The sequence below is a fragment of the Acanthisitta chloris genome, unplaced genomic scaffold, assembly GCF_000695815.1.
Source record: "Acanthisitta chloris isolate BGI_N310 unplaced genomic scaffold, ASM69581v1 scaffold31023, whole genome shotgun sequence".
Taxonomy (NCBI): Eukaryota; Metazoa; Chordata; class Aves; order Passeriformes; family Acanthisittidae; genus Acanthisitta; species Acanthisitta chloris.
The window spans coordinates 8,803-21,344 of record NW_008664862.1 but is presented as its reverse complement, the minus strand read 5'-3'; the positions used below and the strand labels follow the sequence as shown (position 1 = coordinate 21,344).

The 12,542-nt window shown below is 48.9% G+C and overlaps 1 protein-coding gene across 1 annotated transcript in view; it reads right to left on the bottom strand.

Moving 5' to 3' along the window:
* The window catches only part of LOC103799219 (voltage-dependent L-type calcium channel subunit beta-4), a gene marked incomplete at its 5' end in the record, with an annotated part of 18,204 nt that extends 6,120 nt beyond the window's left edge, over window positions 1-12,084 (bottom strand). Inside the window, 9 exons of the mRNA XM_009071523.1 lie at window positions 92-243; window positions 780-889; window positions 3,587-3,645; window positions 5,818-5,898; window positions 6,003-6,022; window positions 6,355-6,431; window positions 8,101-8,231; window positions 11,522-11,644; window positions 11,959-12,084. Of these exons, the coding sequence (XP_009069771.1) occupies window positions 92-243; window positions 780-889; window positions 3,587-3,645; window positions 5,818-5,898; window positions 6,003-6,022; window positions 6,355-6,431; window positions 8,101-8,231; window positions 11,522-11,644; window positions 11,959-12,084 (879 nt within the window). The remainder of the gene's footprint in view (window positions 1-91; window positions 244-779; window positions 890-3,586; window positions 3,646-5,817; window positions 5,899-6,002; window positions 6,023-6,354; window positions 6,432-8,100; window positions 8,232-11,521; window positions 11,645-11,958) is intronic.
* Window positions 12,085-12,542: the final 458 nt, after the last annotated feature.

Here is a 12,542-nt window from a genome sequence, read left to right as displayed (position 1 = left end):
CCCTCATTTAGTTTCCTCAGGTGCAGATGAGATTCCACACTCCCGCTCTGCCCTCAGGGCCCTTGTGGATTTGAAGGCAGAGACACATTACCTTGGGAGAGGACACCTTCACATGGACAATAATTGGTGCTAAAGATGTCTTGATGAGCTGTGCAGGGTGGTTGATGGTGTCTGCATCCAGCACAACCAGCTGCAAGGACCTTGCCAGCTCGAAGATCCTTTCGATCTCACTCTGCACTTCAGCTGGGGAGGGAAAACCAACCAGGTGAGACCATTCAGCCCCAGCAGCACTCGGATACAAACAGCATCACCCACTCATTGTCCCAGACTCACACGGGGATTTATGTCATTGCCATGAAGTGGGAAATGCTGTAGACACATGGAATTTTGCAGAGCTGATGACACCTTGGGAAGGGCTGGAGCTGTGTCAGGAGAGGTTTGGGTTGGATATGAGGACAAGGTTCTTCCCCCAGAGGTGTTTGTGCACTTAACAGGGGCAGGTTGGAGATCAGGACAAGGCTCTTCCCCCAGAGGTGTTTGGGCACTGAACAGCTCCCAGGGCAGTGTCACAGCCCCAAGGCTGACAGAGCTCAGGGAGTGTTTGCCCAAAGCGCTCAGGCACAGGGTGCAGTGTTGGGGTGTCCTGGGCAGGAGTTGCACTGATGATCCTTGTGGGATCCTTCCAGCTCAGGACATTCCATGACTCTGTGAGCCTGAACTCCTGTCCCTTCCCTCCTGTGTGTAACCACAGTTGGAATTCCACCTATGCAATGCCTTACCCAAGCTGGACCTGGTGTTGGAGCGCTCAATGATTGCCCTCTTGCTGGGATTGTTGAGCACAGACCTCTTGGCAAGGGAAATGTCAGCTGTCACTCTCGTTATTGATATCCTGGGAGAGAGAACACAGAACAACAAAAACATAGGAGTCAAACCTCCAGTGCTCTGGGCATGATTTCCAGCCACATCCCATTCCAAAGGGCAAGAGCAATAAAACACCATTCAGACATGTTTTCTGGCTGAGTTATGTCATCGTGAAGGAGCAAATAAAGAAATGCTGTGTAACTGTGAGGTGTTTTCTACTCCCTGTGCTACTGCAGACTCTGGGATGTAGTTGCTGCAAGTGATGTGAGCCTTGGGGCACATAGAGCAACAGAGTTGTGAGGGATTAGCATTTCTTTCCCCACAGAGCTACACCTCTGGGTAAACCTGACACAGCTGAGGTCAGGAAGGGCCAGGTCTGGACACCTCCTATCTGAGTGCCTGTGGGTCAGGGAACAGAGCTGCTTGATTTGGGAGATGGAACCCAACCACACCCTCCTTTTCCAGACAGGGAGCTGTTCCCTGAGCTAAGTGACTCAGATGAACAGAAGAAAAGGAAGTTGAGCCACAGATCTCTGCACTTCTTGAACTGAAGTTTAGCTTTACTGCACTTCTTTAGCTTAAGGAAAGTGATTTTGTCCTGCATCTCTCAGTGAGATGGTGAGACAAACTGTTAGAGAACAAAGACCGCATAATCCCTTCATATCAAGTCCATTTAGGAGGCCTGGGATGAGCCAAAGAGCTATGAATAACTGAAAGAAGAAAGCTGGGAATGACTAGAAGCTCTTCCACAGCACCTAAGGTTTATGCAGCTCTGAGGGAATTTATCATAAGGGGGTTAAAAAGAAGGCAAAGTGTTTTTCTACTTAATACATAAATAAATGATCACCGGAAAATACAGAAGAGACCAAAGGTATAAATGAGTTTAAAACAGAAATGGGAGAAATCAGAGGATTGTGTGTCTTTGGTTCACTGGCCAGACAAGGATGCTGCAGAGAGAAACGGAGGAGGTGGCAGAACCCAAGGGAAGGAGCTCGTGCTGGCTCAAGTCTCACTGAAGCCTTCTGAAAGGCTTTTCCTTGGACAATCAGTTCCTTCCTTGGTAGTGTAAACCTGTCACAGCATTGCAGAAGAGATGGAAAGAAAGATAAGGACAAGGGGGGGAGGAGCAAGGCTGCAAAGCCATAAAAGTTGGCAGGAGGAGCAAGAATAAGCTTTTGGCTAAGTCCCTCAAAGTTCAAATCAATGGAATCAGCTTGCTGGGGGCACTTAGCTTCTCCAGTGCTGGAACTCTATACCTCTGCCTGATCCAGCTGCCAGTATTGCTAATGGCTTTGGGTCTGCCGGAAAATCCCTCACTCCAGGCAGAACCTCTGCTGCCTGCACCGCAGAGCAGACTGAGGGAATGGCAGGGAGAGGCAGCAGGGCAAGGCCAGGAGCAGCTCTGCCTGCCATCGGATCAAACAAGCCAAACACTGCAGCTAGAACCCCAGAATCCCACGCTGGCCTGGGCTGGCTCACCCCCCCCCCTGCCACAGGCAGGGATGGCTCTAGGTGCTTCACACCGTCTGCTCTGCACTTAGGCACTGCTGCCCTTGACGAGTCAGGGCTTTGAGAAGCACATTCCCAGGCAGGGGGTAAAAGCACACCTCGGGAAGGATCCAGGCACAGCAGCCATGCTCAGCACTCCCAGCTGCCGTGGGTTCCTGCCCCAAACTGCCTCCCAGGTGCCTGCAGCATGCACCAGGCTGCCAGACACGGGGCAGCAGCAGGGAGGGAACTGTCCCTGCACCTGATGCAGGGGCAGCAGAGGAAGCAGAGCAGTGCCACAGCTCAGGAGTGGGGAGGAGAGGCACTGGCAGCACTCAGAGAGGTGACACATCACTGCAGGCTCCAGCTGTCATGTTTTACACCAGCCACTCTGCCTGGAGGAGCTGGCACGCTCACCTGGGCTGAGGCAGCTCCAAACGGCAGCAGAGCAGGTATTCTGCACAGAAGTTGATCACTAAATGAACTGCCTAAGGTGGTTATGGACCAGTTCAGCTCTGCCCCCCCCTCACTGCCCCCTAAAGCTACCTTGACAGCAAGTCCTGCTCCAGCTCTTCCACACACCAATACTCTTCCTGCCCTAGTGCCAATGGCTTAGGGATTCCAAACCTGTGTTATATCCCAGCTGGAACAGTCTAAGCTTCTTTTCCCAGTCAGAATATCATGAGCAAACTGGGATGAAGGAAGGGCAGAAGGTCCCAAAGGTGTAGCAGCCACCTACAAGGACCCATGAGCTCATGGGGAAAGGAAGAGGTGCCATGGACAAGCAAAGAAATCCAAATTAGCCTTCTCTCAGCTCCTCAGGAAATATTCTCTGTGCTCCAAGATGAATGTTCCTTACCATTTTGGCAGCTCTGACACACTGTTTTCTATCTTATATTTCTCAGTACTTCCCTCTTCAAACTGCCTTTTTCAGTATCTTTGACTACTTAAGGTACTGAAAGCAAAGTCTTAAATAAAGGATATTTAAGAGCTGATTTTTCCTAGGTGTTGGTAAGATCCTGAAGCAGAATTACGGTGCTCAACTCAGAAATCCTAGCACAGACGCAGCAGAAATGAAGCCACATGCACTGGTAGTAACACATTAGCTGTGTTCCACTCCTCAGTGGTGACATGAAGTTCCGAACATGCATGAAACCTTGCATCAAAACAAAAAAAAACCCACAAAAATGTTAGTAACACATGGGAAAAACAGCATGAGAAGGACAGTATTTCTCACCTCCCATCAAACCTGTGCTTCAGGAAGTCAAACAGAGCTTTCTGCATCATGTCTGTCACCTTTGAGGGGAGGAAGGTTGAACAGGGAGGATTGACAGGTGGGGGGGGAGAGAGAGAGAGAGAGAGAGAGAGAGAGAAGCCAAAAGGAAGAAGAGAGGTAAGTAGGAGGTAAGGACACAGCCAACAGTCAATCCCTTTGATGGGCAACAATCATACCTCTGCTTGGTGATTAATACTTGCAAGTTTCTGACTCACTCCCCAAGTGCAGCAGGGAGGAGGTGAGAGTTGTCACTGCCTGCTCTTGCCTTGCCTTTCCCTGAGCACACCTTGCCCCTTCCACAGACAAACCATCCCCAAAGGCCCCCAGAAGCACAAGAGATGTTCAGGTTGAATAGATCATTTGGGGTTTTCCTGCAATGACATAATTAGAATTGGCTTCAAGCTTCAGGGACAAGATTCTCCCTGTTGGGTGAGTGTTGTAACAGGGAAACACTTCTCAGAGAGACACTAAGGGAATAAAAATGGGATGCTCCATCCCTGTGCACGGAGACACAGCCAAGATGCTCAGCCCAGAGCTGTCAGCCACTTGACAGAAGGAGCTCCTTGGCCTTCCCAGGACAACTCAGGCTGAAAACTGTTACCTCCAGGCTAGGCAGGAGCTCCATCACAGCCCCCAGGCCTGTGGCAGTTCAGTTCTCCTAGCTGTCCTTCAAAATGTTTCACACAGAACTTAGGCAGGAAAAGAGAGTCAAAAGAATTTAGCCAGAAAAAAAGATAGCCAAAAGGATTTCCCCAGAAAAATAAACTGCACCTTGAGTCATTCCCCGAAACCCCCAGTGCAACAAACTGCCCTGTGCCAGTAATGGTCCCAGTATGTTTAACAATCTCCTATAAAGTCTCACCAACGTTAATTTAGCTTAATGAAGTGTCTCTTGCATCTTATGTTTATTTAGCTCCTGGTTCAGCACAACACTCAGCAGATGGTTAGACTCACTGACTGCCCTGCTAAAGCCTCCGCTGGTGCAGCAGGTGGTAAATGCTCACTTGGACCTGCTGCAGCCTCAGGAATGGGTTTGCTGTCATTACTATAGAATCACAGACTCAACTGGGTTGACAAAGACCTCCAAGATCACCAAGTCCAACCCTCCCGTGGTCACTAGCCCATGGCACTAAGTGCCACATCCAGTCTCAGCCTGAAAACCTCCAGGGATGGTGAATCCACCACCTCCCTGGGCAGCACATTCCAATGCCTGATCACTCTCTCTGTAAAAAATCTCTTCCTAAGATCCAACCTACCCCTCCCCTGGCAGAGCTTGAGTCTGTGCCCTCTTGTCCTGCTGCTGGTTGCCTGGGAGCAGAGACCAACCCCCACCTGACTCCAACCTCCTGTCAGGGAGTTGCAGAGGGTGAGAAGGGCTCCCCTGCGCCTCCTCTTCTCCAGGCTGAACACCCCCAGCTCCCTCAGCCTCTCCTCATGGCACTTGTGCTCCAGTCCCTTCACCAGCCTCGTTCTCTTCTCTGGACCTGCTCCAGCTCCTCAATGTCCCTCCTGAGCTGAGGGGCCCAGAGCTGAGCACAGGATTCAAGGTGTGGCCTCACCAGGGGCAGAATCACCTCCTGGTCCTGCTGACCACACTGTCCCTGCTCCAGCCCAGGATGCCATTGGCCTTCTTGGCCCCCTGAGCACACTGCTGGCTCCTGTTCAGCTCCTGTCTCTCCAAACTCTCAGGTCCCTTTCTGCCCGGCTGCTCTTGCCCAGATATTCCACAGGAAACCCTTACAAGGGTTAAAGGCTTCTTTGCAAAGACATTTCAATACACTAATCAAGTGAAAACAGAAGAACAAGGAGGAAGCTCCTTCATTTTTGCTGATTTAGGCTCTAAGCATGTGCTGGTTTGACTGAAATTTTATATGTGTAGAGAAGTTCAGCTCATTAATTCAACTGCTCCAACTTTCTGCTTGTAGCAGACACAAATTCTCTTCTCCTTGACCTAAGCAAGAACCAGTGCCCTGAAAAGAGTGGATGTGCACTGTGCTTAAAGCAGTGCAAGTAAAGCTCTTGATCCTGACAGAACATTTCTACTGAAGCTCGGACCACTTGAATTTAATATTGATCTAACAATCATTTAATAATTATGCAAGCTCAGGTCACTTTAGCACAGACCACTGGCACTGGACCAAACACACTGACTGTGCTCAGGAGGTTACGGGTAACAATAAACACGTCCATACCTCGTAGCCTTTCAGGGATGGACCCACCAGGACAACAGGTCTCATTGAGGGCACCACATCGTACGGGGGAATATGTTCTGTCTGCAAGAGGAAAACAACCCTTCAGGCCATTAACCAAACAAGAGCCACATGCAAATCCTGGGAATATTAGGATTAAACAAACTGGAAAGAAAAGCTTTACTTACCACTTTTTGCTTCTGTTTTGCTGGAAGACCAAATGAGAACTTGGTTACAACACACTCTGGGCACAACACCCACAGCCCATGCAAACAAATCCCTTGGGCAGTGCACTGGGACTTCTCCCTGCTCCTCCCTTTGTCCAGCCCTGTTTAAACTGGTCATTCTACTCACTCTAGGGCAGCTCCCAAGGCTTTTCCCAGCCACTTAGCATGGCCAGGAATACCTGTGTCCCTCCCACTCTGAGCACAAGCACTTAGCTGTCAAACCTCTTCGTAACTCAGCAAAAGGGAACAGAAGGATCCAAAACAGACCTATTAGCAGCAGCAAGAGTTTCCTCCTGGAATGGCCCTGTCTCACCTGCGGCAGTGGGCGTGGCTCGAAATGTGCCAGAAACCATCTCCCCAAGGCTGGAGGAAGAATTCCCACTGGATTTCCTAGGGCAGCACAGAGAACCTCATTAACACCAAGCACCCAGAGGTGAACACATGGGAGGTTTTTTTGGGAGAAACTGACCCATGAGGAGCCACAAGGTAATCTCCTTCCTCAAAAACCTGCAAACATGTGGTAGGAGTCTGGAAACTTTAACTGCTGTGAGCGTGGTGAGGCACTGGAACATTGCCCAGAGCAGCTGTGGCTGCTCCATCCCTGGGTGTGTTCCAGGCCAGGCTGGATGGGGTTGGAGCACCCTGGGCTGGTGGGAGGTGTTCCTGCCCAGAGCAGGGGTGGGATGGGATGACTTTAAGGTCATAGAATAGTGTTTCTGTAACTCAAACTAGCATAATCTCCAAGAAAAACCTTGATTTCAGCAACCAAAACTGCTGCCGCCTAAACCATATCCTCCAGTGCCAGATCCTCTTAAACACCTTCAGGGATGGTGACTCCACCACCTTCCTGGGCAATATCCCAGTGCCTGACCTTCCAACCCAAACCATTCCATCATTCTCTGGTTAGATGACTTTTCACTGCCCTGCTCAGCCCAAACTGGAACTCCTCTTCATCCCACAGAGCCTTACTGTCACAGCCTTAAAGAAATCACCAGGTACAGATGTAGACAACTTTATCTAACCAAGGTGCTCAAAAAAAAGCTATTTTATCCTTACAAACTCCTTTGAATTTGCTCAGACACATCCTGAGTGTCTCACTGAGGCATGTGATACTCTCTCTGCACACTGAGACTCATTGGTGTCCTCTGAAGCTCTCTCAAAAATTAGAAAAGCAATTTGGAAGAATCTCAGTTATTGCTGTCCAATCAGTCTGAAAACACTTCCCCAGGTGTTTTACACTGGGAATGATTCCTCACCTTGGTTAAGTACATTAGTAAGGCAAAATTCCCTGACAGTGCTGCACAGGCTAAACTGTGCTCCTCTTCCTGCTCTCTGAGCTCCAGATTCAATTGTCTCCTTCTCTTCACTCTGCAGGACTAAAGGTTTTGAGCTCCCTGTCATTCATGGGAATGTTTCAATTTCACTTTCAATGACTGGGGAGCAATCCTCTGGTAGTGATTTGGGGGATTTTTTAAAAGACAAAAGTATTTCGTGTATTCAGATACAAAAATATTTTGTGTATCCAGATTCAGGAGTGACTTCAGGGTCTGATCTGTGGTTAAGGCAAACCAGGTTTAACTCCCAGACCTGTGCCCAAGTTTCTGTTGTCCCAGGGATTTGCAATCCCCAGGTGTGGCAGGGTGGAGACCCAAAAGGCTCAGGCTGGAGGATGGATAAAGGAAGTGAAATGACAAAGCTTATCTTACAAAGTTTGTCAAGTCTGGGTTGGGCCAAAAGGGAGAGAAAGAGAAAAATCAGGAAGAAAAAACCCAGAACCTAAAGAATAGCTGGGAAAAAAATCTGTCAGTCCACGGGGACACAAAGCTTTCAGGAATTCCTGCCACTGTCACTCAGACTGTATACTGCTCTCTCCTGCAGTCACACACACTGTGTCTCGTCTCTCCCCATCCCTCTCTGCCACGTCTGTACCCGCAGACACAGACCTGCAGCTGGAATCCAACCCAAACGCTGCACTAACCCCGAGCCAAGGGAGCTCTGGAGGCACAGCCTGGTGCCAGGAAGGATCTGCAGTGCTTTGGAGGGGTCACAGCACTCTTACCCTCCGTGGAATCGCCCTCTCTTCTGCTCCTGCTGGATGCGGATGTTCTCCAGGCGCAGCGGGCTCGGGATGAAGCCAATCTCACAGCCTTCCTTCACCAGCCTCCCTATCCACCAGTCATTGTTGTACTTCTGCAACACAGGAAGGTCACTGCTGTCAGCTCCAAGTGCTCCAGGGGCCCGATTCCCTTCCTTTGTACCCACAGCTCTTCACTCCAGCCTGGCCAACAAAACCACTCACACGACCTGAAAGGATGGACAACCTGGGGAAGTTAGGAGGTGCGAGGCAGTGGTTGGGAGCTTGGTGTCTTTGAGGCAGTGGCATTACCTGGTTTAGCTCTCAACTGCCCCAACACATCCTGCTGGGAATGCCCTCTGATGCCACCACCAAGGTGCTGAGCGTGATGCTGATTCAATGAGATGAAGTGGTTAGGTGATCCAAGGCCACCAAACCACTCCCAGCAGCCAAACACAACAGTAACACCTTCAGATCCCCATCAACACCATCTCAATTGGCCCCTTGTCACATTTAACGGCCTACACCAAACATCACCACCACCGCTGCCACTTTCCCTTCCTCCCTCCTTCCCCTTCCCATCTGCTTTCCAGGCACTTGGATGACATTAAGAATATGTTATGACAGTAGAAAACTTCACCTGTAGGAAGGAACTTAATACACACCTCAAAGTATAATGTTTCATTTATCATTAACCTTTAGTAACACGTTTTTCTGGATTACTGGAAGTCTGGCCTAGCTGGAATGCTGGGAAGATGAAGAGCAGCATCCTAGTGGATGTGGTGGTGGAAGAGGACCTGCTGTCGCTGGCTGCCAGCAGAGCTTCAGAAGAAGAATATCTGAAACCCTTCCACTCTGCTGTGCTTCAATAGGCACCTCCGTGCTCCACAGAAACATCACTTCTCACAACTGACTCTCAAGTCATTAAGAGCAGCAACCAATTTGGTTTGCATGCCTGGAGGACAGAGCTATCACAGACATCTCCTCCTACAAACGATCACTGCTCCTGGCTCCAGATTTTCAAGCACTTAAGCTCCTGCAAGAACACACAAATCCCATGTCCCTGTTGCCAGAGGTACAGCAGTGCCTAACGGATGCCCCTGAACCACAGAGCCTTGGCAGCTGTGAAAAATAAACGAGTTTTTTTTCATTAACCCATCCACACACACGAATATTAACATAATCCTCAGAACCTCATCTTAAATCCTGTCCTCTGGGGTTATTTATGCAAGAGATTCCATTATTTTATCATTCCAGCTTTTTAAGGAGCTATTCTTCAGGCTGTTAGTGCAATTCAGACAGTATCAGTAAGTAAAGCTTAATTTTAACTGTGTTAAGTCAACAGCAGTACTTACATTCTTTAAACCAGATAAATACCTAAGATTCTGCTGGTGGGAATCAGTGAACTGAGAGGCTGTGGCTGCTCCATCCCTGGGAGTGTTCCAGGCCAGGTTGGATGGGGCTTGGGGCACCCTGCGCTGGTGGGAGGTGTCCCTGCCCAGGGCAGGGGTGAGATGGGATGAGCTTTAAGATCCCTTCCAGCCCAAACCAGTTTGTGACTCCGTGATGATGCTGCGAACATCTGAACCCCAGGAATGCTAACAATATCATGAGGAACACGCATTAGGTCATTCCCTCCCATATGTTATCCAGTGTGTGGGCACACCACATTCTCTCCCATTGGTTGCCATGGCCATGATTTCTTCTGCTTTGTCAGTAATTGCTGCCACTTCATCTCTCAAGTAAGCACATAATAGTCTTGGAGACAGATGAGACATACAGGACAGGTTCTCAGTACAGCACCTCCTCAGTCCCTGCTGCTGTGTCACCCTGGCTGACTTTGCTTCATCCCTAGCTTAGTGTTTCTCCAAAACCTGGAACCATTCTATTCCAAACTGGCTTGCCAGATCCTTGAAACACTCTGCAAAGCCTTTTTCCAGCATGGAGAACCATTCCCAAAACCCTATTGAGCTTCCAGGCAAGCTGAAGGTTTCAGTGTTAACAAAGCAAGTCTGCTAAACCCCCAGCAGAGCTGACAAACACCAGTAAGCCACAAGGCTTACAGCTTAGTGGCAATGTGAGCCTGCTTGTTCAGACAACTCATGGAATGCCAAGACATGGATTTGGGACATTTGCCTGGAAAAAATGTCCAGAAAAAATAGGAGTTTAATATGTTGAACTCAATCTGTGCCCTGACAATAAAGGTGTCCATGTCTTAGGACAGCCAAGATCAAAACCTCTGCCACAAACTGATGGAGTGAGGGATTCAGCTGCCTCTCCTGTGTCACCCTCAGGGAGAGGGAATGGAAAGCAACCCCCTGTTCTAACAGCAGTCTCCAGAGGGGCAGAAGCAGGTGTTTCCCTCCTTTCCAAGGGAGATCAGTGCTCTGAAGCGATGAGGAACACATGCTGGAAGAAAGAGACAGATGAGCATTGCACACCCTGAAATAAACGCGGAGAGCAGAGATGAAAAGATGCCTTTGCAAGCCTGTGCAGCAATCTATGGCACAACGGGGGGTTATGCAAATGTGGAGGGCTCACTTCAGAGAAAGAACTGCAGAAAATCTGCTCAGCAGGCAGTAAAATGCAATTTTCTCCACCAAAGCCATCCTCAAGGGCCCATTTCATTTATTCCCATTCTTTGCCTTATTTTTATATCTGTCCTCTTTAGTATTTGCTTAATGTATTATTCTAGGGCTTATTTCCTCCTTCACAAGCTTATCTGGTGCTTCCTGAAGACCTGGTGTGACCTACTCTACTCTGTGTCATTAGAATGCCTTTCTGTGATCTCTGATCCACCACAACCTTCAATGGATGGAAAGAACCCAAACCCACCACGTTAAGGGACATTATTTCCTTCCTGCGCCATGAAAACCCAATAAGCTGCTAACATCAGGTGTAACAAAGGTGCAGGATAACCACCTCTCAGAGGCTGAGGTGCATCACTGACCAGGTGGATGTCCCCCTCTGGCTGCTCTCAGCAAGGCTCAGCATGTCTGGGCTGCTCTGGGGATGTGTTAGCACTTGTTGCCCGAGAGCCTTGGGAGGAGTTGTGTGGAGATGGACCCTGGAACAGAAAGCCCCTGCCTGCCGGGTCAGGAGTTAGGATGTTACTGGGGTAGAAGACATGTAACAAGTTGTTGTGCCTTAGGTTAACCAATTGGTGCACACCTAATGTAGAGAATAAGCCAATCGGCAGAGAACACGCTAAGCCAAGAAAACTGTAAGTATCTGTGAAAAACAACAATAAATGGACATCTTGCTTGCATCGAGCTGCGTCCCGTCTCTCCATCGCGACACCTCAGCTCTTGGCTCTCCTTGTCAGGCTCAACCTGTTCAAATCATAGTCCTTGGAATATAAAAAAGATTCCCTTTTCCATCCCATTTTCCCAGTTCCTGGGTTTACCTCCTTAATGTGTAGGAAGTCCTTGGCATCAAAAGAGATGGCAGTGCTTGGGACAGGAACATCTTCATCCAGAGCTCCACAGTAACTCACGTTGGTCTTGACAGCAAATGCTACTGGTTTGGACTGGAAACAGAAACACATCACCACCAGTGGAAACTTTTCTGAAGCAATGGCTGTATCACCAGAGGACATTTGCCAAATACATAAAAACACATCAAAATTCAGAGCTAATAACTTCCCAGCAGCCAGCAGAGCCCAGCTCATTGGAGAATATTCCCATTTAGAGGAGAGTATTTACCCTCTGTTCCCCAAACAACTCCACTCCATTGTCAAACCCTTCCCAAAGAGCATCACCATTAGAAACCAAGCGTGAATGATCGGAGCAGGGCAAAGATAAATGCCACACAGCTCAGTTATTAAAGCTGCAAAGAACACACCTTGGCCCTCTCGAGCTGGATGGCTGCTTGCTGCTCTCTCTCCTGGCGGATTGCTTCCCTGTCTTCTTCCAGGGAGACATCAGAGTCTGAGGGTCTGCTTGTGTACGAATCTGCTGAGCCCTGCAAGGCAAGTCAGGTCACTAAGACAACACAGGTGAGAAAGAGAAACCCTTTTCCCAGTCAGATTAGCAAAATGCTTTGAAAATGTCTGTTTGAGTGGGTTTATATATTGTGATCGTCACAAAACCTGCAGAATTTAGCAGAGAAATAAAATAACTAATAATCAAACCCCTCTCTCTCTCTTTCTTATTAGCACATTGAAATCCAGCTCAGCTGTTAACACTGCCCACAAGGCCTGACAACATTTGAACCCTGTCTGACAACCTCAGACCTGACAGAGCCAAGGGTTAAGTCCCATCAAATATAATTAAGGTATTACCAAGCTTGGTTTGCATCATCCCTCTCAGTGAACACACTTCCCTGTGGAAGGGCTTTGCTTCCTGCCACGGGTGCTACTCACACAGAGCTTTGTTCTGGGCTCCCAGAGGGAGAAAGTGCCCAAAGTGGCATGATTAAAGCTACTC